This window comes from Zalophus californianus, chromosome 16, assembly GCF_009762305.2.
Source record: "Zalophus californianus isolate mZalCal1 chromosome 16, mZalCal1.pri.v2, whole genome shotgun sequence".
Taxonomy (NCBI): Eukaryota; Metazoa; Chordata; class Mammalia; order Carnivora; family Otariidae; genus Zalophus; species Zalophus californianus.
The window spans coordinates 60,370,881-60,397,860 of record NC_045610.1 but is presented as its reverse complement, the minus strand read 5'-3'; the positions used below and the strand labels follow the sequence as shown (position 1 = coordinate 60,397,860).

Sequence of the window (26,980 nt, the reverse complement as noted above, 5' to 3'; positions counted from 1 at the left end):
AAATCTGTTCCTGGCCTCTCTCCCAGCTGCCGGGGGCTTGCTGACAAGTCTTCGCTGCTCTTGGCTTATAGAAGCATCACCCTGACTTCTGCCTTGTTCAGGTGGCCTTCTCCCTGGGTGTGTGTCTGGGCCAAACCTCCTCTTTTTTTAAGGCCTGAGCCGTATGGATGAGCCACCCTACTCCAGGATGGACTCACTTAACTAATTACACCTCCCATGATCCTATTTCCAAATAAAGGCATATTCTCAGGTACTGGGAGTCAGGCACTACAAGTCAGGGTATGAATCTCAGGGGGAACACAGTGTGAACGCACATCTCAGGGACGTGGCCACGCTCCCGAGGGGCTGGGGACTGCGCTGGTGCTGGGGGCACTGTCACCCTGCCAGCCAGCTGTAGGCAACAACACCAGCCAACGGTACCGTCAGCTCCGCCCTGCGGGCCCTGGGGCACAGGCCAAGGCCTGGAGGGGCACGTCTGCTGACGACCCAGCGCCACATCCTCGGGCACCGAATTCCAAAGTCTTTCCACACCGTGGTCCATTCCAATCTTTTCTCTTTTTTTGAAATGAAGATTTAATCATAACTTAATTATAAATTTAGTAAGTTCATAATTTAATAAATTATAAATTAATTTTAAGCCTAAATGTATAATTATGTATTATATTAATATAAACTTAATATACATTAAGCCATAACTTAATTTTTAACTATATGCGAATATACCGTTGAGAAATTAAACCACTCATAGATGGTTAAAATCAACCCAAGCCGCATAACGTCAACTTAATTCCTTTTATCAGTTTGATGTGTATCTTTCCAGGACTTTTTTTAAACTCGTAGACATCGCCACATCGTTCCGTGGGTGTGTTCACACGAACATCTCTTAAGATGAGCATCGCTCTGCAACTTGCTCTTTTTCCTCAGACACCAGTGTGTAGAGTTGCACAGCTCCACCCTGTTCCTTTAACTGCCACACGGCATCCCAGCGTGTGTGTTTTGTGGCTAAGACATTCCTAAATGGAGACATTCAGCTTGCTTTCATTTTCTAAAATTGCTAATGACGTTGTGCTAACCATCCTTGGATCTGCTTCCTGGCAGACACACTCAGGCTTTGTTGGAGTGGATTCTGAGTCACAGGTGCGGCTCTGGGTGAAGATCCTAGAGCCCAGGTCCTGCCAGAGCCAACGGATCCGCCTGCTCTGAATGGGAGATCTCTTGGCTCGAGAAGGGGTGTGCTTGGCTTGGGGGCCAGGAAACACTGGACGGATGCTCCACGGGGCCCTGGGAGGGGTGGCCCAGCACACAGGGCTCCAGGACATGCTCGTTTGTGCACAGAGAGAGCTGCTCGAGGTAAGGAAATGCAGGAAATGCAGATTCAGGGGTGGGGGTTGGTTGGGGGGCCAGAACATGTCTTGGTGGGAATGCTGGGGAGCTCCACGGGGCCCACCTGCACAGTGAGGTCTTTCTCGAAGAAGGCCTGGGAGCCCAACCTTCCTTGGCTGTGATGGCAGGGGTGGAAAGGTGTACACACCTTGGACGAGAAAAGTCCACATGTAGAGGCTCGGGGAGTCCGTTGTGACACAGACACAGAATAAAGCACGTTGGAGACACTGCAGATCACGTATTCTCTATTTATTATCACAATGAGTAATTCACAGCAAGGACTGCATGAAAGTGTGGGTCACAGAGCACCATGTATGCAATGACCCCATCCACACGCGGCTGGGGACACACACCCGCATGCTGACGTACCGATGGGGTGGAGGGGGAGGCGGCCTGAGGGACTACCACCAAAGTGGATGGAGGAGAGGACTTCCTGTACGTTTTACAATAAGCATTTATGGTTTTTACAAAAACACCAAAGCTCTTGCTTTTTTAATTTAAAAAACACTGACAACAAAATTATTTTTCACAGACACATTAAGTCATTTCGCACATCTCGGTTTCCTTCCCAACAGCAGCACAGATGCCGCCACCCGGACTGGAACTCGCCTCGGAGCTGCCCAACCCCACCACCCCCCGTAACCAGGAAGGTGCTGGGGTGTGAGGGCCCTTCCCCCGGACCAGGTGGAAATCCTGCCTTTCTTCTCACAGGATCTGTCATTCTAGAAGGCTCTCTCCAAACCGTTCTTCAGAAAAAGGTTCATGCCCAGGGAACAGAAAGGAGGTGATTTTTCAGTCACCCCAAATAAAGCCCGGGAGTCCCACCTGTGGATCTCGATGCGAGGTTTCCTTCTTCCTTCGGGGGTCACCTGCTCAGAGCCCTCGGGCCAAGGCGTTTATAGGGCAGCATCTAGCATCCCAGCATCCAGAACCTTCCGTAAGACCCCCCAGCATCAGAAGCCCATCAGCGCCCCCATCAGGCCTTCAGCAGGGCGATCTTGTGCTCCGGAACGGAGTCTTCGCTGACGTTGTAGGGCTGGCTCCCTGGTTCTTGCCTCAGGTATTTCTCTGCAGAAAATACGAGACGTGCAAGCACAGAAGAGGCGGAAGTGAGGAAGGGTCACGCCCCAGGATGGCATGAAGAGCCGGCGCTTAGAGTCCTGGTGCACAGGAGCTGGGGTCCCCCCGGCCAGCACCCAGAGCCCCGGCAGGGCTCCGCCTAAGCCCCTGTCAGCGCCTCATCACTGTCCACGCCCCACGACCCTTCCTTAGTGCCGCGGGGCCCTCCAGCATGACCGGGCCACGTCTCTTCCCCATCTCCTGTGGGTCGGCACGTGAGCTGCTCCCAGCGACGACACCCCGTTAAGCCCCAGAAATCAGACACAAAGTCCTTCTGATCCCAGATACGTGACATTCTAGAACAGGCAGAGCTGACTCATGAGAGAAGGAAGCCGAACAGCTGCTACCCTAGTGGGGGTCATGAGAACGGACTGACGGCACTCTCTGGAATGATGGAAACGTCCCACGTCGCCTCCGGCCACCCCCACCTGTGAGACCCCGAGCCGCGCACGTGGGGTCCGCACATCCGCGGAGCGAACGCCGCACGTGAGTAAAACCACCCCTGAAGTGACTCCCAGAACAGGAGGGCCCCGACCGTGCCCTCCGCCTCACCCACCGCGTCGCGCCCGTGCTCCCCACGCTTGCACTGGGGCGCCCGAACCCCTGACCCTGCCAGGGCTGAGTTTCGGGCCTGCGGTCCTGCCCCCCATCCCACGTGCCATGGGCGTACTGCGCTGCCGCGGGTCTCTCCTTGACTCGGCCTGCACCCACCTGCCTCTTCCAGGGTGGAGAAGTACTGGACACCCTTCAGGTCAGCAGACAGCAGCACACGGAGGACAGGAACCTGCGGGGCAGAGAAACTCTAATTCCAGGCAGGGTGCCCCCGTTGCAGCGGGCAGGCACGGGTGGGCTGGGGCAGGCACCCCTGGCCCAGCGTCACTGCGTGTCACGGCCTCCCCCAGAGTCTCCCGGCAGGGACAGCTTCACCTCTACTCAGGCAAACGGAGAGAAGAAACTGCCCCTCGACTGTGCTGGAAGAGGGAGAGTTTTAAAATGATTACTGTCTGAGAGACCCAAAAACGAGCTCTCTGCAAACAGAACAAACAACATAACAGGAGTGAACTCTGGAGCCGGGGGTGGGGGGGGGGGTGGCAGGCAGCATCCTTGAACGTGACCTTGGGCCTTGGGCAGGTCACGCAGCTTCTCCAGCCTCAGCGCCTTCGTCCTGACACGGGGGGGGCGGGGGGGGGGGGAACAACACCGACTCACCAGCAGCTGACGACACCCACCTGCAGGCCGACCAAGGCGAGGGTGACGCCGTGCTTGTGGAAGTCCCCCACGAGCTCCTCGAGCCCCAGCACCACGGTGTAGTCGATGCTGCAGACGTGCGTGCACTCCAAAACCGCGCAGCGTGGGGGGGATGCTGCGGAGACAGGGGCCAGCCGGTCACACGGGGCATGGGCGGTGGCAGGCAGCCCTGGCCAGAGGCCTGGGGCACAGTGACGCCATCGGAGCTCCATCCCCCCGTGAGGTGGGGGCGGCCAGGGGTGGCAGGACCCCAGACAGCTGCACAGAGCAGCAGTTTCCTTCAGAAGACGAACAGACCCCCTTTTCTCCCCTAAATACCAACTCCCCGGAGAAAGGGATGGGTATTTAGGAACACAGATTGGCAACAGCCCCCCTGCTGCGTGCGGACAGCAAGCACCTACTAGACACCACCCTGAGATACCCAACGTCCTGGACCCGGGAGTGGGTGAGCTCCCGGGAGCTGAGGACAGGGCCCTGGGGTCCTGAGGCAGCAGACGGGGATGCAGAGACAGTGGCAGGAGCTGGGGGTGACTGCAGCCCACCTCATCCTGACCTACGTACCTTCCAGGGCCCGGGTGAGTACGGCCTCCCGGAGGGCCTCCACCGCAGGGAAGTGCAGACCGCTGGCTGGCTGCAGGACCAGCACCGGCCCCTCTGACACCTGGGGACAGGGGGACAAAGGAGGGGCAAGCCTGTAGGTCCTGGAGGCGCATCCGACCTGGCAGCTTGGCTAGGGTGGCCTGCCCAGGCAGGAGGCCCCAACCCAGACCGACAGAAGGGAGGGGGGCATGGAGCCGACGAGCGGGCGCGTGAAGCATACAGCACCTCACCCCACCAGGCCCCCCAAGCCCAGCGGATCCCTCTTGCAGGGACAACGGATAGGCTGGTACCTGCATCTTGGGTCTGGCCACGGAGTGCAGGAGAATCAGCACGGACACCAGGGTCCCGGCCAGGATGCCATACTGGACCTCCCAGAAGCAGAGCAGGAACGTCAGGCAGAGGGGCAGCAAGTCCAGCCCTGCGAGAGAGCAGTCCAGCTGAGGGGCGGTCCCCCTCGGTAAGCTTGCGGGGGGACGTGGGGACTGTTCTGTCAGACACACTGGTCACCCTGGACGTCTCCCATCTTCCCTCCAGCTGGCCTGGGCTTGGGGCTGGGAAAGGGGAGAAGAGAGATGAGGGAGAGGGGCAGAGAGGGAGAGAAGAGGAGAATAGCAATGCAAGGGGAGGAAGAGGAATGCAGGGGGAGGGCGAGAAGGGCAGGAGGCAAAGGGGGAGGAGAAGAGGGGAGGGGAGGTGGAGAGGAGCAGGGAGAGAAGTGGAGGAGAGAAGAGGAAGATGGGGAGGAGTGCAGGAGAACGGGAGGAGTGGAGGGGAGGAGGGAGAGAGAAAGGTGGGGAGGAGTGGAGGGGAGGAGGGAGAGGAGGAGAGGAAAAGAGGGGGATGAGGGTGCAGGAGGAGGGAGGGGAGGAGGGGAAGGGGTGGAGAGGAGGAGGGAGGGGAGGGGGAGGGGAAGGGGTGGAGAGGAGGGAGGAGGGGAGGGGGAAGGAGGGAGGGAAGGAGGGAGGGGAGGAGGGGGAAGGAGGGAGGGGAGGAGGGGAAGGGGTGGAGAGGAGGGAGGAGGGGAGGGGGAGGGGAAGGGGTGGAGAGGAGGGAGGGGAGGGGGGAGGGGAAGGGGTGGAGAGAAGGGGGAGGGGCGGAGGACGAGCAGCAGGGCACCGTGTGAGCTGCAGACTGGCTCAGCACTGCAGGGAACCGGCCTGGGCGCTCCTCGCAGCCAGAGGAGTTGAAGGAAGCCCTGACCCGGGACCACCTCCCAGAACAAAGATAACGCCCAGCTCCAACCCTACCATCTGGGTCCCGGAAGGCGGCGGGGTAAGAACCCAGGACGTGTGCACGAGAGACAGAGAGAGAGAGAGAGAGAGAGAGAGAGAGAGAGAGGGAGAGAGAGAGGGAGACAGGCGAGGACGCACGTACTCTTCACGCGCCAGAGCGTCCCGAAGATCCTGGTGTCGAACAGCGGAGCCACGGCCGTGATGATGACGGCAGCCAGCGCCGCCTTGGGGATGTAGTAGAACAGCGAGGTCAGGTAGTCCAGCGACAGCAGCACCAGAACTCCTGCGGGGAAACAGGGCGCCCGTGACCTCCGGCCCCGCCCCTGCACGTGCTCCGGGCACAATGGGGGGTGCTCACCTGTCACCAGGCCCCCCGCTGGGGTGCACACCCCCGACTGGGCGTTCACAGCTGTCCTGCAAGGCGACAGACGCTGTTAGTGGCTGTGGGTGGGAGCCTGGAAGAGCAGGGGAGGCGGCGCTCCCAGGACGGGAGCGCCTGCGAGGGGACACGGGGGCCCCGCGGACACCGGCACGTAAGGGGGAGACGCAGACTTCCAGCCTCCAGCGGGGGAGGAAATAAACGTCCGTCCCCGTCCCCACCGTGTCACGGCAGCTCAAGCAAACGCGTCCACTCCCCGCTGCCGTTAGAAAGGATGACCCTTGTGTCCACGGCCAGGGAGACGCGGTGACACCTTCGAGGGGGGCGACGTCCCGCTTACGACCCTGGCATCTCCCACACGCAGATGCACACGCACACACATGCATGCGCTCGTCCACACGGAGAAACACCAGACGCTGCCAGCGAGCTCCTGCCAGGGCAAACCTGGAAGCGAACGTGGCTGTCCTTCCTTTTCAACTTCCCTTTTTCGTTTTGTCTGTTTGGAAAACTGCATTCAGACCTGAATCTCTGCCAAAAAACTGGTCCTGGGCCCACGTTTCCCTCTGCCACCGTGAAGACCATAAAGGAACGGCGCCTGATTTCTGCGACAGTGAGGATTCTGCCTCGCACGCACTCCCCATCACCCTGACCGTGACCTGTGCCCGCCGGCACGTCCTCTGGAAATACGTCCGTCCGTCTATACGTGTCCACAGAAAGCCTAAGTCACCCTTCGCTGCTGTGGAGTTAGGCAGGAATCTCCTTCCTCAAAGACGCACTGACATTTTCAGTAACCGTTACACACGAGGTGCCGTGCCGGACCTGGGGCACAGACCCTGTGAGCCTGACACACTGATTATGCAGCAGAAACAGGTGAAAAATTACATCAAGGAAACAGAGCTTTTATTCCACAAAGCGGCCCCTGGCACTGCTGTACGCGCTCTCCGTGTAACCTCCAATAACTCTGACAAGGGCCCCGCTGTGACTCCTATTTACAGGGGGGACACTGAGCATGCCCTGTAGCCCCTCGGATGCCGTGCTGTGGGGGTGTCGGGGAGGTCTGGTACTCAGACAGGGTGGGGCCAGCAGTTCTGGGGACTTGGGCCCTGCGGGCTGACGCCCCCTTGCCTCTTCTCAGTCCCAGGTCACCCTCTGTCCCGCCCCGCTGCCTTACGAGGCTGCGTGTGGAGGCTGTGCGTGACCCGCCCCCCGCTTCTCCAGGCAGAGTGCGGTGGTTCCTACCCCCACTTCCTTTAGGAATGTACTCTGCCACGAGATGCAGGAGCACTGCCACATGCTGGGAACGTTTTAGGAGTAAAGCTCGGGGCTATCAGAGAAAACCACGTGAGATCATGGTGAAGGACAGCTGAGCGAGCCCCACTCCTGCCTCCCACGGACGCCACTGATCTAGGGTTGCGGCGGCTGGCACGGGCAGGCTTCTGCCTCAGAGAAGAACGAAGTGGCATTGAGACGTGTGCAAAGACCGGGCAGGCTCTCTGAGGCGGACACGGACCGTCTGGCCTGGGCTGGGACTCCCCCCTGCCCCCCGAGGCACAGGGAAGGAAGAACATGGGTCACTCACCGTCCAAAGCTGCCTGTGACCGGGTAGGAAGAGACGAGGGAGCCCAGCACGTTGGTCAGGCCTGGGGAGAAAGTGGAAGGAAAAGGTTTATCCAGGAGGGAGAGGGGTTTAAAACAGATGGGGGGTGGCAGAGGAAAGGAGGCCAGAAACCAGAAAGGAAACAGAAGACAGAAGGCCAGAGGAATCACCCAGGAGAATCCTACGTCTGCATCCATGTGTCTGTCTCGGGGTAGGAAAAACAAACCATGATCTCTGCCAAGTTTACCGACCCTCACTGTGACATAACTCTGGCCGCAGCCCTGTCCCGGTGAGCTAAATACACCTTCTCCCACATGCAACTGGGAGAGGAACCCACCTCCCCAGGAGGGACTAAGGACACTTAAGACTGCCTGGCAGCCAGCTGCCCGCCCGCTGTACCCCACGAGCTCCTTCAGACCCACACTCCTCCCGTGAGATGACCAGCTGGGGCAGGAGGTCATGGCTAGTAAGTGTCCACCCCCGTTACACTGACCCACCCACGCCTGACAGAACCCTGCCAGCATCTGGCTCACCCTGGCACCTTCACAAACACCACAATGGGGTCACAGGTCCAAGACCGGCTCGAGACAGCTCAGGGTGGGGCCCGCTCAGAGCCAGGCCCTCTCAGGTCCCACAGCCCAGCACACGCCGCGAGGGCAGAGCAGACATCAGTGGACATGGCAGAGGCCATGCACGGACCACACGTGGTCATCCTGACTCCTTATGATGGCCCCTCGAGACTCAGGTCAGGGGCCCCACTGCTTGAGGAGCGGGGATGTGTGGCTCCTCCCCGTGTGGTGTTCTGTAGGGTCGATGGAGGCCTCTTGCTATGTGCCTGCTGGAGAGCTGCCTGGCCTGTCTTACACCCCGGGTCAGCAGCCCATGCGGTCCACACGTGCAGCTCAACAACCTCGGCTTCGTGACCGCTCCTCGCTCGTCGCTGCCGTGAAGCAGAGGCGTCCTCCGCTATTCGCGGAAACGGGAAGGAGATGCTGTCTGGAAGTGCTACTACTGGGCGCGGGGCGGGCAGTCTACAGACTTCCTCCGCCTGGGGGCGAGCGAGTCCCGGCTAACTCCACCTCACCAGCCACTCAGGCGATGCCTGCCACCACGGGCTCAGAGAGGAGCCCCCCCAAACCTCCAGGGACCCATCCTGGGGCCCCACGCCCTCTGCTGTCGGGAAAGCCACTGGCTCGGGCCCAAACAGCTGCTGCGAGCTGAAGTGGTAACGGGGGAGGTTCCCGTGGACTCCAACGGGAAGGCACCGGGGCTTCTGCCCACTCCGACCCGTGCCCACCTCGCCAGGGGCAGGAGGGAAAGACAGAGAGGCCTGGTGTCCACAAAATTAACAACAGTCACGATAACCGAATTTAAGACTCGTGTCACGTCCTCAGAACGAATCACCAGAGAGGTCAGACCAAATGCAACTGGGACGCCGGGCACAGACCCATCCACAGTAGGCCCTCCCCAAGTCTTCACGGAGCCACCTGCCGGCCTGGAGGGAGGCCCCAGGGTGGGGGGCCGGGGCGGTCAAGGTCCCGCTCGACCAGCAGGTCCTGCCGGGCCACGTTCCTCAGCAATCTGACCCCAGGGGGGACACGCCGGGTGTTCCTTGACACAGCACAAAGCTGCGGACCTCGGGGTCGGGTACACAGCCAGCGCTCAACAAGCGTCGGTCAGCATGGACGCCACACCTCAGCAGCCTGCTCCTAGGAATTACACTGAGCCATCTGGAGGCTTAAGGATGAATCCACACAAGGCTTTCAAAGGGCCCAATTGGGGGCCACCTCTGCTCCCTGAAGCTCACCGCGACCATCCCTATGACCTGTGCAGCTCAGGCGAGATGCAGAGAAGCACTCTCGACCTCAGAGAGCCACCGCGGGGGGCTTACCGATGGCCAGCAGCTCCTGGTTGGCATCGACGCGGTAATTGTTTTGAGAAGCTAAAAGAAAGGACAATGAAAATGCTGTCACTAGATACACGACACCAGTAAGAAAATATTCACGAACCAAAAACACAGGTTATAAACCTCTACCCACAGCACTGTCTCCTTGTCGTAACTACGACACGTGAACACGTATAAAACACGTGTGCATACGCAAGCATACACATCTGTGTCGCTGTGTCACACAAAGCACACAGACGTACAGCAACACGTGAACAGCAGGTGACTGCGGTAGCGGTGGACGTCGCAAGCGATTCGCTTCTATGTTTCAGCGCTTTGGACGTTTCCTACCACAAACACACGCTGCTTCCGTGAGAAGAGCAGAAAGTCTGAAACTAAACCCTCTCTGACTACAAATGTCAAGGCCCAGAGGTCCCAGCCGGGGCCGTGCAGACAGAGGGGCCGGCAAGCTTGCAGGGGGGATGCAGGGCGGGTGAACGTTTCTGGGAAGGGCTGGCCGGGAACACTGCAGGCGCTGCGGGCCACGGTCTGTCGCGACGACTCGGCGCCTGTCGTACGTAGCTGGAAGCGGCCGTGGGGACCCGAAAACACATGAGCAAGACCGTGTTCCAGGAACACCTCTTTATATAAACACTGTGACGTGAATTCCACACACTTTTCGTGTGTCGCAAAAATCCTAATCTTTGGAAAGTTTTTCAAACGTTTAAAACGTAAAAACCACTCCTTACTCTTGGGTCGCGGGCCGTGGTTCTCCAACCCTGGTTTCGGAGAATGACAAGCTTACGAGTTAGGACGGGACATCAAGTGACTTCAGAAGAAAACAATTTTAAAGTCACAAGAGGCATAAATGCTGTAAGACACAGACTCCAAAATACCCCCAAAACTCCCCAGCCGGAAAAAGATCATCAGAAAAACAGAAACTGCACGAGGAAAACTTGATCCGAACGTGCGGTGGGACCTGGAGCAGCCGCTGGTGATTAGCAGGGATGACCCCTCAGAAGGCGCATCAGGCACGAGTCTCCTTGGCGGGGGGGGGGGGGGGGGGGGGGGGGGTGTCGGGATGCTGCCACAACCAGATCCAGTCTATGTGGTTACGGCGACGTGCACGCCCTTTATTGGGTTTCATCTTCAGAATCGACCTGTACCCCAGTGCGACAAGAGTGTAACCATTGTAGAACGAAAGGAAAATGCCATCCACGCGCACAACACGAAGCCGGACGCCCCGCAGACCCAAGGGAGCGGACACTCGAGGCATGGAGCAGCCTCAACTCTGACGGAGGAATCCGAGTTCTGGGAGAACAAATAGGCACTTAAGTAGATTACTGCGTCCCGGCCTCCCTGGGGGCGGGGAGAGCACAGGCCAGGGGTGCTCAGCCAGCTGGAAAGAGCGCATTGGTAAATTTTTACGAATTTTGGGAACCTGTCATTAGACACAGCCGTTATTACCTATTACGTGAAAGCTTTAAATAACATAAACTACACCAAAACTAAAGACCGACTTAAAACTTACCTCTTCCTGACCTACTACGTTTCACTACGACCCACAAAGTAATTTAACTGCACGTGTCTGGTGGGTGGAGGCCGCAGCATCTCACCCCAAGATGTGACGGATCAAACTTCACGAGCCACTGGGAGCCCATGGGGGGCACCATTACGCCAGAGGAAAGGTGAAGGCGAAACGCAGGGCCTTCTCCTTCCGGACAGCAGGCTGGCACACGTTACCAGCCACCGCTAGATGTGGGTTTTTGTCATAAATCCACTTTTACTACACGTTTTTTTGTTAAAAACACAAGCATGCGTTACTTGGATAAAAACTCAAGCTGTTAAAAACCTAAGCCGATAAAAGCAAGCAAGAGAGCAGACAGGCAAGGCCAGCTCCGGGACACCCCACTGGGAGGCCCCAACAGCGGGCATCTTACCGAAGGACTTGGCCACCGCGATGCTCTCCAGGAGACCCACCAGGGGCACCACGGCCAGCCCAGCACCCATGTCCTGAGAGAAGAGAGAGGGACAGTAAGTGGGCCTCCAGGGAAGGCGAGGAGGGGCCGGCCAGGCAGTGACCCGCCAAGGCTGGCATGCGCTCTTCTGCATCTGACCAGAGCTGTGCTTCAGCTGCAGGGCCGGGAGCTCACACCCAGGGCCAGACACAGAGCAGAGCACAGGACACATCCCTGCTCTGCCAGTGTCCACAGCGCGAGAAGCACCCTGGGCTCGGGCAGAAAACTAAACGTGGTGTCCTTTGAGGTCGGGCCCAGAACCCTTTTGTGCCTGTCCCTGCACCCAGAGGCCCTCGGTCCTGAGGACTCAGCAGTCCTAGCTGGGCTCGGAGCTCCTTGCTATGAAGCGGATGCACCAGAGGCACGGAACCAGGCCCAGAGACCACCTCAGCCCCACCCGGCAGGCCTGGCTCCCCGTCTCCACCCACCTGTACCATCTCGGTGAAGGAAACTGTCCCATTGGCCGTGGTCACTGAGAAGGGCGGAATCCGGACTGGAGGGAGCCCCTCGGCGGTCTGCCCCGTTAGAATGAAAGGCCGGTATCCAGTCACCTCGAAGGAGTATGCGACCAGGGCGGCAAAGGAGACCACCAGAGCATTGCGGGCTAGGACAGGAGGGAGACCGTTGGTGAAATCTGGCTCCTCTGGGAAACTGGAGCAGTAAATACACCCAGGGAAGCGGGACACCCACCCCCCACACCGCAGCCACCACCCCCCACACCGCAGCCTGGAAAACAGCACACACACCAGCGACCGAGGGGCAGGCATGAGCACGTGATGTGAGATGGCGGGACAGGCCCACAGTGACACATACGGCCCACCCACGTCATCTACTGGTCACCTCGGGTCCCACCTCTCGGCTCTTGCCTGAGCTGTGCTGGATTTTTCTTTTTTTTTTTTAATATCTTATTTATGGGGCGCCTGGGTGGCTCAGTTGTTAAGCATCTGCCTTCAGCTCAGGTCATGATCCCAGAGTCCTGGGATCGAGTCCCGTGTCAGGCTCCTTGCTCTCTCTGCAAGGAGCCTGCTTCTCCCTCTGCCCCTGCTTGCGCTCATGCTCTCTCTGACAAATAAAATCTTAAAAAGAAAAAATATTTTACTTATTTGAGAGAAAGAGAACAAGCAGGGGTGAGGGACAGGAACGGGAGAAAGAATCCCAAATAGACTCCCCACTGAGTGTGGAACCCAACACGCAGCTTGATCCCACCTGAACCAAAACCAAGAGTCAGATGCATAACAGACTGAGCCCCCCAGGTGCCCCTGTGCTGGCTTCTTAAATGGGGGCGATATCTCTTCCCAAAATACGAGCGCCATCACGGACCCAGCTCTCAAAAGGCTGCATCACTCTTTTCACGGACGTTGTCATCAGGACTACAGCTATTTTAGCTGTTTACCACCTTCCAGGGTGCAGGAAAGGCCCAGGGCCCCACTACCCATTTGTGTGATGGGAAACCCAGGCTCAGAGCTGCGCGGCTCGAACAGAAGCACGTGATCCATGTGTTTTCTCCCTCGGGGACCAGCCAGGGCTTCCCGGCCTCACACCGTTGACGTTCTGGACCAGATCATCCTTCGCCATCGGCTATGCACTGCAGGCGTTCGGGGGCCTCCCTGGCCTCTCCCCACCAGGTGCCCATGACTGCCCCACCCAGCAGTCTCGACCAGAAACGACTCCAGACATTGCCAAATGTCCCCGGGGGTCAAAATTGCCTGTGCTTGAGAACTCCTGCTACTAAACGCCGTTCTGCACCCTGGCCGTGCATCAGAGCCAGCTGGCAACTTTCAATATCTGGTGCCCAGGTCACGCCCAGGTCACACCAGCCCAGCGACAGAAGAATCTCACGGGGTGCACCCCCGGTGTGCAGGATGGCTGTGGCCCATCCTCGGCCAGAGCACCACTCACCTGTGGTGGCAGTCCAAACCAGCCCGTGGCTGAGCCGCACGCCCGGGGGCATCTCGGGGTGCACGGGAGGTACGTGGTCCCGCATCAGCTTCAGCACCAGCAGCAGCACCATGCACACAAGCCCCAGCACGGCATCGCCTACCCTGTGGACAGACACCGGTCACACCCAGGCCGGCCCGGGGCGGACACCCCTGCCCTTCCATCGCCCCTTCTGCCAGAAAGCCTCTCTCTCTACTGCTCTGCTCGCTTCTTCCCAAGACACATGCATCCCTGTTCTCCTTCAAGACTCGATTCAGCACCCAGCGACTACGCAGGCCTGGGAGTCGAGGCCCAGATCACAATGGCGGTAGGGCTACGGCTCACATTTACAGCCACATAGCTCTGTGGCTACTGGAACCTCATCTGTTCCAGAAGGTTCACTTCTCACAGCCTGTGAGGCCCTCTGACCCGTCAGTCTCCAATTCCCCTGCCCCCGCGATGAGGAGGAATCCCCCCCCACCACCAGGCTGCACATCCTGGGCCAGGGAGCCCCTGGCTCGGATGGATTGGGCCCTGGGAAGCCTCACAGCTGATCAGAAGCAGAGGAGAAGACAGCCGGTCGTCGGTGTCCCCCACCCCCTCCCCCCAGGAACAAGAGTGTTCCTCCAGCAAGGAGAGGTCCTGGCTACCAGCTGCCCTCCTCTAGAAGCATCTGCGTCTGCCCTCTGGGAGAGGCCCCTCATCTGAAGAGGCCCCACGAGCGGCGGTCAGGCTCTCATCCTCTCTCTCTGCACATGGTTTGCACCTGCCTCCCCCGCGCCCTGTGTTCTCCTCACTGAACTACAAGCCTTCAGGGAGACCGCTACTCCTCCTCTGCGTGCGGCCCACCCACGGAGGCTGTGAGCAGGGGCACGCTGACCGGCTCTCAGGCCCCGGGGCAGAGCTTCTCAGACTTCAGGGTGCACACCGACGCCCCGGGGCTGCTGCTGAACGCTGACCGATGCAGCAGGGCTGGGCAGGGCTGAGGGTCTGCGTTTCTAACCCGCTCCCCTGGGATGCTGCTCTGGGACCCTGTTTGGGCGGCCAGGCCCCAGGGGACTGGAATACATGCCACCTGGGGGGGGGGGGGCGGTGGGAAATGGGGTGGGGCCCGGGACAGGGGCTCCAGAAGGAAGAGCAGGACCACACGGCAGGCACGTACCTGGTCTCTCCAACCTTGCGGAAGGTCTGATACACTTGCAGGAGAAACTGTCTCGGGATAGCCTGTAGTCCCAGGAGGTTCTGTCCAAACAGAGACTGGACTAGACAACCTTCTCCCGCAACATCTCAGCACATCTCTGCCCCCTTCCTTGCGGGCACATCCAGAGGCTCTCTGGAGACCATCTGCCCATTCCCAAAGCCCCCAGGGGCAGGAGAGCAGAATTATCCTCGAGAGAAGAGGCATTTCGTGTTTGGGGTCAAAGACATCTCTTGGTGAATAATTCTCCCTTGTGAGGAAAATGTCTGGGTGATTTCAAAGCAGCCATGCCCTGGTCAAGGGTCCAGGTCACTGCCTGCCTGCCCCGTGGGCCCCACTGCCCTTGACACACCCTGCTCTCACTCAGTGCGGGCCCTGCCCCCCCTTGCCATTGGCCAGAGGCCCACCTGCCGGGCACTACCCCTGGCAGAAGGAAAATGAGGTGGAGCTGTGGGCAGAACTACCAAGAGCTCTGAGGGCCTCCAGGGAAGAACCGCTGAAGGGGCGCAGGCAGGCAGGGTCCTTGGAGGGGAGAAGGGGCTCTCCTCTGTGTTTTAGTTCTTTATCCTGCTTGACACCGGGTGGGCAGTGTTAGCAGGGTGGTTGAGGCCCAGACCAAGGATCCCAAAACCCATGCACACAGCCCCGAATGGGGACAGACACCTGCACGGAAACACAGGATTCTGGGACCCAGGGCGCTCCTGCCAGGGCAGGTCAGGAGAACCCCCCACTCCCGACCCCCACCCTGCCTAGGGCTCTCAGATGGTTGTCATGACTCAATCGAGGTGTTAAAGATTTAGGGGACCTAACACTGCCAAGCACGAGTACATAAAGAAGCTACCTTCTACATGTTACAATTGCATAAAAGAACATTCCTGACACCAAAAAGGAAACATATTGTTTCCAGAATAAAAGACCCTCCCACAAAACAGCACTTGCCGAACTTACCATGACATACGTGTGTGCGTCATACACTAACCATGCCCACCCACACCTAACGAATTCCCACTTCTCTACGCGCAGATAATAATGAACCTGCCTCGGGGAAGCATCAGGACAATCCAAGACAAGGGAGGGTTTAACCCAGCATCTGGCACACAGTAGGAATGCAGAAAGGGTCCGCTCCTTTCCTCTTGCTCACACCCTCCCGTCCCTGACTCTCAGTCCATCTCCCTCAGGAAGGCTCTCCTGGGCCAGCCCGGAGCAGAGCCTGGCCACGGGAACCATGCCTTAGAGAGGCGCGGTGCTGACAGCAGGCCCTGAGACGGGGGTGGGCCCTCAGGCGGCCACCAGGGGCTTCATCTGTACAATCTGGCTCAGCTCCGTTCTGCACACCCAACTGAGCACTCACGTACTTTTGTACAAGGCTCGGGGCTGGACGGCCACAGCCGCAAGCAAAACCATACCTGCCTTTCAGGAACCTAACACCCAGTAAGAATAAATGACGTCCTCAGCTCACTGATGACGATTGGTTCTAATATTTTTTACAGATTTTTTTTTTAAAGATTTTATTTATTTATTTGAAGAGGGACACAGCAAGAGAGGGAACACAAGCAGGGGGAGTGGGAGAGGGAGAAACAGGCTTCCCGCCGAGCAGGGAGCCCGACGCAGGGCTCGATCCCAGGACCCTGAGATCATGCCGAGCCGAAGGCAGACACTTAACGGCTGAGCCACCCAGGCGCAAAACGCATAAACCTTTCGCGTTTTACAGATTTTTTTAAAGGTTTTATTTACTTCTTTATTCAGAGAAAGAGAAAGCGCAAGTGGGGGAGGGGCAAAGGGAGAGGAACAGATACTCTCAAGCAGACTCCACGCTAAGGATGGAGCCCCACAGGGGGCTCAATCCCAGGACCCTGAGATCACAACCTGAGCTGAAGTCAAGAGTCGGAGGCTTAACTGACTGAGCCACCCAGGTGCCCCTCTGTTCAGTATTTTTCAAAGTCCTTGCCTCTTTATATTTCCGTTTAAAACATCATCTGTAAAAGGTAGACCTGGGTGGCTGTTGGTTAAGCCTCTGACTTCGGCTCAGATCATGATCCCGGGGTCCTGGGATTGAGCCTCGCATCGGGCTCCCTGCTCGGCGGGGTGTCTGCCTCTCTCCCACAGCCCCTCCCCCTATTTGCGCGTATGTTCCCTCTCTCAAATAAATAAATGAAATCTTAAAGAAAAAATCCTGAACAGAAATTGGGGGAAAAAACGTTAAAATGAAATCACCTAGCTAAACGAGCATGGAGAAATAATTCGTTCTTCAACATGTTAACGGGATGCTGATGACCTAAGAGGCCGAGGGAAGGCAGCAGAACGGAATCGCCCCATGAGGCGGACCAAGCACGCTGGCCCCAAAGCTCCAACAGGGGTGGGGCTGCTGTTACCAGTCACCCCAGTTACCTGTCGTACGGTCCCACCATCACTTAGCATCTCCCCCGAGGGCTCCCGGAATCGATGGAGACCACTTGAGCACCTTGTGCTCTGAGCTCTGGAAGAGCAAGACATGAACTGGCCCACACGTGGGGAAGCCAGTCTCGGTCCTATGACCCAGGAGGAGCCTGGCCACCAAGCAGCGTGCCTACCTTGATCTGCCCGAAGCCGATGGTGATGGCGGCAGCGGAGGTGAACCCCTTGATGATGGGGCAGGAGATGAAGTCCAGCAGAAAGCCTGGCCAGCCAAGAGGGAATACTGAGCTGGGACCACCAGTCCCAGAGAACGTGGGTGGATGTGGGCTGGGAGAGGTGGTCTGGGGGGACTGGGGCTAAGCACTGTTGGACCACACACACCCTGTATGGACAGGTTTGGACAGCGGGAAAGGGAGGCTAGGGTCTGAGGCCCTGGACCCTTCTTCAAATGTCTTGGCCTCTAAGCAGAACAGCGGAGGGCTGAGGAGAACCCTTCCCCCCCAACCTTCACACACGCACAGGAACAGCCCTTTAGAGGCAAAAAAAGGAAAAGCTGAGGGCCAGGGCATCCCCAGGAGGCAGGTGCCTGGGTACCCCCCGGCAGGAAGGCCCAACAGTCTTACCCAAGCGCAGGAAACCCATGGCTAACTGGATGCAGCCAGACAAGAACGCCAGCAGCACAGCGTAGGCGGGTTCGTGCAAAGCATAGAAGGAGACCAGGAGGGACATGATGGCCGTTGGGCCCAGCGTCACATCCCGGGAGGTGCCCAAGAAGAAATACACGAAGCATCCCATGAAGGCAGAGTAGAGGCCGTACTGGGGGGGAGACGGCACTGAGCATCGACGAGGCGTACAGGGGGCCCACAGAGTCCCAGGGGGAGATGTCTGAGCACAGGATCTGTGGGGGCCATTGAGACTACACAGCAGCGCACACAGGGCAGAGCGCTCACCCCGTTAGCCATGGTGCAGACCCACAGCGATTAGGAGCCTCTTTTCTACCTCACCCCACTTGGGTGCCAGCATGGATGCAAAGGCCTGGATGCTTGTCTCGGTCTATGAGTCTAAGAAAGTGTCCTTGAGACCACGGTGAGTCATCCTGCTGGCCCCCTCGGACAACCCAGAACTAGCTCAGTGCCTCGTGTGACAAGTGTGACAAGAGCAGTTACGGGGGCATGCAACTGCCCCAAGGCAGTCACGTGCTGTGGACGGTACACCAAGACTTCTGGGGCCCCGCGGGGCTGGAGTTCTGGCACACCACTTGTGTGGAGGGCATGTGATACGTTCCTACCCTGCTTCCGGGCAGCTGCTGAGGCTGGGGTGGGGGCGGCGACCGGGGCAGCCGTCTCACCTGGGGCGGGAGTCCAGCCACCTCAGCATAGGCCAGCGCCTGGGGAATGACTGTGAGCCCAACCGAGAGTCCAGCGATGAAGTCCATCTTCAGCCACTGCAGGGAGTAGTCCGGCAGCCACGCCAGGATGGGCAGCCGCCTCTGCACGGCCGCAGGGGAGCAGCAGTGGGCCTGGGGGGCCATACTGGCACCCGAGGTCCTGGCCTGACCCAACGCCTTCACAGACGATGGCATGCCTGGAGTGTGCATGGGGGCCACAAGACCAGCAGTCAGGGTCGGGGCTTGGGAGAATGCAGCAATAAGGCAGGGTCTAGGGCCCTCAGGAGAGGCACATCCGTCTCCTCCCCCTCCAAGGGGGAAGCCAAACCTGTGCAGAACGGGGCCTCAAGAAAAGGTGTAGTCCCCCACCCTGGCCCCTGCTCGCTGCTCTCCCTGAACCCCACCTGCCCCAACCCCAGCTGCCTCCTTTCCACCGACACTTGCCAGGAAAAATGCAGTATATGATTTCTCAATGAGAAAATCAAACACTAAAGAGACACCACGCCTCTCCTCCCGAAAAGTTGCATTTCTTCTTTTTCCCTCCCCAAGGAATTTAGCGGGGAGCAGTGCAAGGAGTAGCAGGATCCACGGGGACACCCTCGTCCGGCTGGGGGGGTGTGCGCGGGGGCGGGGGGGGGGACTGCAGCCATGAGCGCCCCAGGCTTTCCAAGTGCGTAGCACCGCGGACTCCACCCACTGCGGCGCTGGCGGCTGGGGGTCTCGCACCCTGAGGCCGCGCCTTACCCCACTCCCACCTGTGGCTTTCCCGTCCCTACAGCAGCGCCCAGGGACTCAAGCGGGCTCTGGGAGAGCGTCCGAGGCCATTAATTCAGGACGCGCAGCATTCTCTAGGGTCCTGGCAACCCCCGGGGGGAAAACCAGCCGCATACCACCCCTCACCCCCCTAACCAGCTCTGGACACACCCCGCCTCCCACCCGCGAGGACGCTTGCCTCGGACCCTGCCGTCTAACCCACGGGACTCCACGCCGGCTGATCAGTCCAGCAAGGCCGAGGGCGGCGAGGACCTGGTGGGGTCGCGGTGGAGACACAGTGGGGAAGGGTCCCCGCGGGAGGAGCCCGCACCCTCGGGCCCCGCGCCACCCCCGGCGACCCCGGCCCGTCCCCCGAAGCTCGCCCACTCCGCCCCGGGCCGCGGGCCCCGCTCCCCGCCCGCCGCGGACTCACCGGGTGCCGCAGGTTGGGGTCTCCGAGTGTCGCCGCAGAGGGGTCCGCAGGAACCGCAAAGGGAGCGGGAGGGAGGAGAGGGAGGGGCGGGGCCTGGAGCGCACGTGATCACCCGGGGGCGGGACCTGGTCGCGCGTGACCACCGGAGGGCGGGGCCAGCGCACGCGTGACCGCGGGCGGGGTGGGGCGGGGCTGAACCGCCGCCATGCGCCGCCGAGGGCCGACCTGCTGGGGGCTGCTGCTGGCCCTGGTCCTCTGCCGCTTGCGCCCGGCGCGTCCCCGGAACGTGCTGCTGATCCTCGGTGAGTGCGCCCCAGCCAGCGAGCCCTGCAGCCTTTCGCGTCGGCGCTCCCCGCTGCCCCAGACCCTTCGCGGTCGGCTCCTTGGAGAGGGAGGCAGGGGCGGCCTCACGCATCGCGTGTCGGCCAGCCTTCAGCACCCCAGTCCTGCCCCCGGCTCTGACCCCCACCCCCACCCGTGCCCAGATCAGCCAGGGCGCCCAGCTCGGGAAGCTGGGCTGTTTTCCAGAACGCAGTGTTGTACAGGCCCTAGAGGGAATGCTGGAAGAGGGGCTGATGCCCAAGTCCCTGGAGACGTGGCTGCGTGCCCCGGGGCGCCCCGCCCTTCTCTCCTCCCCAGCGGTGTAACCCTGTAAGTTTGCCCTTGCGTTTTCAGACCCCGGAGCCCTGTGGCTCAGATCTCCTCTGGCTGAAAAGCACAGCCCACCCCCCTCACCCCCCACCCCCGCCCTCTCCCCCAACCCCAGCCCTTCCCAGAAATCACAAGTTCTTCTAGTGCTTGCTGTTCAGAGACTTGGTGACCAGGGCTCCAGCTGTCACAAGACAACCCTATTCTTTTCCTCTTTTGAGGTTTGGCGTTGTACCAGACGCACTCTCTCTGATTAACTTTGTGGTCCCCAACCAGGCCTTGCAACTGATTGTAGCATAAAAGAGTTCTCCCCTAAGGGCTCCCATCAGTTCCTCCTTGCTGGGGACACAGGTACAGAAACCGCATCCTCATGCAGCGTTTGCCGAGCTCAGGACTGCCCAATCATGCCCACTTGCTAACAGGGCCACCTGAGTATCATGCCCTCTGGGTGTCAGTCCCAGGAAGGTGTCAGGCCGCCCAGATGTCATGCCCGCTTGGGTCATGCCCACCCGGGTATCCCACTTGCGTGGACCTCACTGGCCCAGGCCACCACGGCCTCAGTGTCTCTGCCTTCCTCAGCGGACGACGGAGGCTTTGAGAGTGGTACCTACAACAACAGTGCCATCAGCACCCCCCACCTGGACGCCTTGGCCCGCCGCAGCCTAGTCTTCCGCAATGCCTTCACTTCCGTCAGCAGCTGCTCTCCCAGCCGGGCCAGTCTGCTCACTGGCCTGCCCCAGGTGAGGGCTGCAGGGGTGCAGGAGGAGGGCACGGGAGAGGGAGAGCCCCTCCCTCACCTCTCCTGGGATGTGCTCACCTTCTTTTCCCCACCACCTGCCCACCATGAGCCCTGGCTCCACTGCTCTGTGTGACTGTGAGTAAAGCACTATTTGTGCACCTCGATCTCCTTACCTGTTAAACGGGGTCTTGATAATACCTCGTTCGTGGAATCGTTATGGGGTTGGCCAAGCTCGTGGTTTATACATAAAGCACGTGGGAAGGTGTCCGACAAGCACTTGCTCAGCGTTAACTCATGTTACGATATCATCTGGGAGCTTGAGTGCAGGTAAGAGGTGCCCTGTGAAGCACTTCCTCTGTGTTTGCTCTGCTAGGATGTGCATAGCATAGAACTCACCCTTTTAATCGTTCACAAATGTGCAGCTCAGTGGCATCAGGTCCATTCACACTGTTGTGCAGCCATGCGTCCATCCGTCCACCTCCAGAACTTCTTCATCTTCCCAAACGGAAGCGCTGTGCCCGTTAACACTGCTCCCCGCTCCCCTTCCCCGGCCCCTGGCAACTGCTCATCACCTCTCTGTCTCTCTGAACTTGGTTACTCTAGGGGAGTCCTACAGTGTGTGTCCTTTTGTGACTGCCTTATTGCACTGAGCAGAGTGCCCCCCAGGTCGCCACACATTGTAGCACAGAACAGCCTTCCTTCTCATGGCCGAAAAGGCTGGCCAGCGACCCATCCTATGGGTATGGCCCGTTTTGTTTACCCGTCCATCCCTCCGTGGACACTTAGGTTGCTCCTACCCGTGATTGTGATGAGTAGTGTTGCTATGAACGTGGGGATGCAGGTACTTATTTGGACCTGTGCTTCATGACATCCTCTGACGGTGAGCCGCTGTGCCCTGTGTCCCCATCCGAGAGACCGAGGCGCACGTGGAGAGGGAAGCTGTGGTCTGTGCCCCCACCACCACCCCCCCCGGAAGGCTCCTTGGGCAGCCACGGGCCGCAGGAGTGAGGACAGGGCCGCCCCATCGCACCTTACGTCTTTTTCTAGTCTGACTTTGTGACGTGTCGACTGGTTTTTTTGCACTGTAAAAAATCCAGTTAATTAGAGGTTTGCTGCCCTTTTTCCCACCATGGTACGTGTTCATGACAAAGAAGTTGGGAAGTACAGGTAGACGAGAAGAAAATAAAAACCACCCGTAATTACGGGTACATTTTCTCAGCCTGCCATGTTTCCTGCTGACGTCCCGTGGCCTGGGAGAGGCGGTGAGACTCTCCCAGGATGCTGGCTGCCGGGCTCTCCGGGGGGGGGGGGGGGGCGGGGCGGGCAGGAAGGGCCATGGGGAGAGTGGGGGCAGGCAGGGCGGGATCCCGCCTCATGGGCATCTCTGCCGCAGCATCAGAACGGGATGTACGGCCTGCACCAGGGTGTCCACCACTTCACCTCCTTCAACGAGGTGCAGAGTCTGCCAAGGCTGCTTGGCCAAGCCGGCATTCGCACAGGTGAGTGGCCTCATGCCCCGGCGGGGTGAGGCCTGGTCCTGAGCCACCCTCCGCCTGTGTCACGTGCTCGGAGCACCCAAGGTCCAGGGCCTTCTCCCTGGGCCCTGGGTCCGTGAGGACAAGGGCCTGGGCTGATCTCATGGCGGCTACGCCAGGGCCGTGGGGTTTGGGGGACAGTGGGGTAGCTCCGGGACCCTGGCAGGCCCACGTCCCCACCTCCAGGCATCATTGGGAAGAAGCATGTGGGGCCCGAGACGGTGTACCCGTTTGAATTTGCGTACACGGAGGAGAACGGCTCCATCCTCCAGGTGGGGCGGAACATCACCAGAATTAAGCTGCTGGTCCGGAGGTTCCTGCAGACTCAGGATGACAGGTGTGAGGACGCCCCCGTCCCCTCCCTCACGCGGCCAGACCTCTGGGCAGTTAACCTGTGATGCACATCCCAGAGTCTTTAGTGGGGATTCTTGGAGGCCCCAGGTGGAGGAGTGGGGGAGGGGGAGAAGGTTCCAGAAACTCAAAAGGAGAGGCGACACGGGGAACCTGAGACGGAGAATCCCAGGGAGACTTTCAGTTCTAGAGAAGTGAGCGACGCTGAGGGGTGTTCCCTCCTAAAGAAGGGGGCTCCCCAGAGTAGAAAGCTAGGTGGCATGTCCACCGGCTGACCTCAGGACTCAAGCCCCTCCCTCCCTGGGCAGGCCCTTCTTCCTCTACGTCGCCTTCCACGACCCCCACCGCTGTGGGCACTCCCAGCCCCAGTACGGGACCTTCTGTGAGAAGTTTGGCAACGGGGAGAGTGGCATGGGGCGGATCCCAGACTGGACTCCGCAGGCCTACGACCCACAGGACGTGCTGGTAGGAGCCCCTCACCGTGTGTCCGAGATGTTCGCTTACCCTTCCTCCTCCACCTTGTAAATCGGAGGACTTGGCTGCCCTGGCCCCGGGTGTGTGACTTCACCACGTTTAAGAGGAGACTCTGTGACTCAGTGGATCCGGGTTCCCGTCCACGGGGCCGGCAGAGAGAGGCGTCAAGATGTGGAGTGACGTGTCCAGAAGCAGGGACGTTCTGGGCTCAACCGTTCACTGGTGGAGGGTGATCTCGGGCCCTGGAAGGAAGGCCGGCTCCTCAATCTCCTACCCCAATTCAAGGACTGGTCACCCCTTCCCCCCAGCTTGTCTGCCCGCGTGTTCTAGCCCTGACTTTGCACCCGCGTGCCCCTCCAGGTGCCTTATTTCGTCCCTGACACTCCTGCAGCCCGAGCGGACCTGGCTGCTCAGTACACCACCATCGGCCGCATGGACCAAGGTGGGTTCAAGGAGCCTGGACTGTGGGGTATGCCCCAGCATGGGCCCCATCCCAGACCAGAGCTCCGAAGTCACGGTGTCGGCGGGGCCGTGTCCTCCCTGCAGGCCCTATAGGAGACAGGACAGTCCTTCCTGTTTCTTCCAGCGTCTGGTGGCCCCAGGCGTTCCTTGGCTCCTGGCTGCATCCCTCCCCTCTCTGCCCCGTCCTCACACAGCCTATTGGGTGTCTTCTCAGTGTTTCTTCTATAAGGACACTTGTCATGGGACTTAGGGTCCACCTGGGCACTTTGGGACAGTCTCCTTGAGATCCTTGACGATTGCAGCTGCAAAGATCTCTTCTCCGGATGGGAGAACCACTATTAGCCGGTGGTGACCTGGGGAGGGGACAGGCGTAGAGGGAGTCCTGTCTTCCAGCCACTGCCCATACTGCCCAGTTATCCCCCGGGACAGGCATGAGATTCTGGAAAACAAAACAAGAACCAGCGTCTGCAGGTAGCAGCTGCACAGGGTGACGTGGACGTGCTGAGGAATGGCCGGCCTCCCTGGCTTACTGCTGGACGGGGTGCTGGGTGGGAGGGAGGGACGGCAGGGGTGCAGGGTCCAGCAGCCCGATGAAGAAATGTGTGCGCACGCATGTTCCCGCCCTTGCACGCCCAGCCGTGGCTGAGCTCTGTTGTCCCCTCTGCACCCCCAGGGGTCGGACTCGTGCTCCAGGAGCTGCGCGGAGCAGGTGTCCTGAATGACACCCTGGTGATCTTCACATCCGACAACGGAATCCCCTTCCCCAGCGGCAGGACCAACCTGTACTGGCCGGGCACGGCTGAACCCTTGCTGGTGTCGTCCCCAGAGCACATGAAACGCTGGGGCCAGGTCAGCGAGGCCTACGTGAGTCTCTTAGGTACGGCTCTGCAGCTCACACGGGCGGGGGTGGGGGAGCTGAAACTTGAGCGGCACCACCACGTCCAGGCAGTGCTCCGCGGCCCGCTGCCTTATGTGGTGCCCACCTGGGCAAGGAAGGGACGACCACCCCATTCTACAAATGCAGCAGTGAGGATCAGAGAGGTAAGTTGCCTAAGGTGCCACAGTTCTTGAGCACCGAGCTAGGATTCTAGCTTGGGTCTCGCGGTCTTTGAGACTGTCGCCCTCCCCACTGGCCCGCTGGTGAGCGCCGGCCTCAGCTGGAGCACTTGTTAACGCCCACCCGGCAGGCCCCACCCCCAGAGCGCCTGGTGAAGTAGATCTGGGGTGGAGCCTGAGAAGTAGCATTTGTGACAAGCTCCCAAGTGATACTGATGCTGCAGGCCCCGGGGAGCCCCTGTTTTGAGGGTTCAGGGCAGCAGGACCCATGCAGCTTGGGGCCCACATCTCCCTTTGGCCCCAAAGCACAAGTCGGGGAGCACTGTGGCCACAGCACAGGGCAGGAATAGCTGCGCCCCCTCCGTGGGGGCTTCCTTACTGATCCAAAGGATTCTGGTAGGATCCCGAATATCACCAAGTTGGGGCCTCTTGTTAAACCATTAAAGGCATTGTGTGCTAGAGGGCTGAGACAACCTTGACAGGTATGGGGCCCACAGCGGCTCCTCCCTGTTGGTGATCCAGTATACGAGGTGGCCCCCCAGTGTTCCAGAGTGGCTTGGAGTCAGAGTGGCTTGGTGGCTAGAGGGCTGCCGTGCTGAGACACCACGTCCTTTCCAGATCTCACGCCCACCATCTTGGACTGGTTCTCCATCCCTTACCCGAGCTATGCCATCTTTGGCTCAAAGACTGTCTGGCTCACGGGCCGGTCCCTCCTGCCGGTGCTGGAGGCAGAGCCCCTCTGGAGCACCGTCTTTGGCAGCCAGAGTCACCACGAGGTCACCATGGCCTACCCCATGCGCTCCGTGCACCACCAGACCTTCCACCTCGTGCACAACCTCAATTTCAAGATGCCCTTTCCCATCGACCAGGACTTCTACGTGTCGCCCACCTTCCAGGACCTCCTGAACCGCACTGTGGCCGGCCGCCCCACCGGCTGGTATAAGGATCTCCACCGTTACTACTACCGGGAGCGTTGGGAGCTGTATGACAGGAGCCAGGACCCCCACGAGACCCGGAACCTGGCTGCCAACCCCCACTATGCGCAGGTTCTTGAACTGCTGCAGACCGAGCTGGCCAAGTGGCAGTGGGAGACCCATGACCCCTGGGTGTGTGCTCCCGATGGCGTCCTGGAGGAGAGGCTCTCCCCCCAGTGCCGGCCACTCCACAATGAGCTGTGAGCCTCCCTGGGGCACGTGCGCAGCCTCCCCAGACCGGGTCCCCACACGGCCCATCTGATAAGGGCTCTCCCCGATGTTGGTGTCATTCTGCCACTGCCTGGAGGGGAGAACAGGGCGTGTGACCCAGTCCTTCACCCCCCTGTGGTAGGGGACGCTGCTGTTCTTGTGTCTGAGCCCTGTCTCAGCATAGGAATTCCAGGGGATCCTGGAACAGGGTGGGGCCCCCAGTCCGTGTCAGGTGAGGGTGGTCTGGGCAAGGGGGTCTCGTGTCCTGGGTCAGGTTGGGGACCTGCAGAGAGAAGGGGCTGGGACCTGGAGCTTAAGATCCTTTTCATTCTTTGGAGCCCCCAGATGTTCCCACTTCCAGGTACCACATGGGTGCTGGGAGGGTTCAGACTACACTCTGTGTAGGGACGCGGTATCTGCCTTTTATCAATCTCTGGTCTTGAAAAAAATCTGTGAACACGCCTGGGGCTTGTTTTGCTCTGCCCCACGGTCAAGTTCCTGACCCTGGCTGGGTTTCCGCTAGGCCGCTGATTCATGGCAGGCTCCCCAGGTGCCGAGTTTCATTCTATGGTCTATAGAGGCAAGCCCGTCCTTTTTGAATGTCCGAGGGGGAAGAGCCCATCCTCTGGCTTGGGTTAGTTCTGTCCGGTTGGACTCCAGGGCTGTGGCACAGATGTTGCTCACAGATGCTCCACACCTGCCCGGTGCCCGCCTGCCGGGAAAGCAGAAGGTCTCCCTGGAAAGCCCAGAACGCGGGGGCTTTTTCCCTTGAGTGGGTGGGCTCCCGCGCTCCCCTGCCCTCCCCCACCAACACCATCCTGGGGGCGTGGAGGAAGATCCACAGTCCGGGACACCGTGAAAGCCTTTTATTTTAGTAAAATGTGCAGAAGCTCATTTTCTGGCTTGTTTATGAGAAGGCTGGCGTGAATTCTAGAACAACTTCCTGAGGCACTCGGGTTCAGGGGAATGACATTCAGTCTCCCACAGT

At 59.6% G+C, this 26,980-nt stretch overlaps 2 protein-coding genes across 5 annotated transcripts; one reads left to right on the top strand and one right to left on the bottom strand.

The window, feature by feature from the left end:
• Positions 1 to 1,592: 1,592 nt before the first annotated feature.
• On the bottom strand, positions 1,593 to 19,654 carry SLC26A11 (solute carrier family 26 member 11). The gene is made up of 17 exons (XM_027626342.2): positions 19,544 to 19,654; positions 18,319 to 18,554; positions 17,594 to 17,786; positions 17,147 to 17,232; positions 14,541 to 14,620; positions 13,361 to 13,503; positions 11,890 to 12,065; positions 11,384 to 11,456; positions 9,450 to 9,500; positions 7,541 to 7,601; positions 5,941 to 5,996; positions 5,725 to 5,865; positions 4,641 to 4,768; positions 4,312 to 4,411; positions 3,732 to 3,865; positions 3,214 to 3,286; positions 1,593 to 2,451 (listed from the first exon to the last, which is right to left on the bottom strand). The coding sequence occupies exons 2-17, from the start codon at positions 18,550 to 18,552 to the stop codon at positions 2,360 to 2,362; spliced, it is 1,821 nt and encodes a 606-aa protein (XP_027482143.2). The 5' UTR covers positions 18,553 to 18,554; positions 19,544 to 19,654; the 3' UTR covers positions 1,593 to 2,359.
• Positions 19,655 to 19,697: 43 nt separating this feature from the next.
• SGSH (N-sulfoglucosamine sulfohydrolase) lies at positions 19,698 to 26,886 on the top strand. 4 transcript variants are annotated; one of them, XM_027626345.2, is made up of 9 exons: positions 19,731 to 19,845; positions 20,029 to 20,194; positions 20,771 to 20,931; positions 22,324 to 22,429; positions 22,738 to 22,802; positions 23,125 to 23,281; positions 23,651 to 23,732; positions 24,426 to 24,629; positions 25,427 to 26,886. In XM_027626345.2, exons 3-9 carry the CDS (start codon positions 20,867 to 20,869, stop codon positions 25,984 to 25,986), a joined length of 1,239 nt encoding a protein of 412 aa, XP_027482146.1. In that variant the 5' UTR covers positions 19,731 to 19,845; positions 20,029 to 20,194; positions 20,771 to 20,866; the 3' UTR covers positions 25,987 to 26,886. The 4 variants fall into 4 exon arrangements, with proteins under 4 accessions (XP_027482144.1, XP_027482147.1, XP_027482145.1 ...); XM_027626343.2 differs by lacking the exon at positions 20,029 to 20,194 and having other exon boundaries at positions 19,698 to 19,845; positions 22,652 to 22,802; XM_027626346.2 differs by lacking the exon at positions 20,029 to 20,194 and having other exon boundaries at positions 19,698 to 19,845; positions 22,652 to 22,802; positions 24,426 to 24,616; positions 25,427 to 25,851.
• Positions 26,887 to 26,980: the final 94 nt, after the last annotated feature.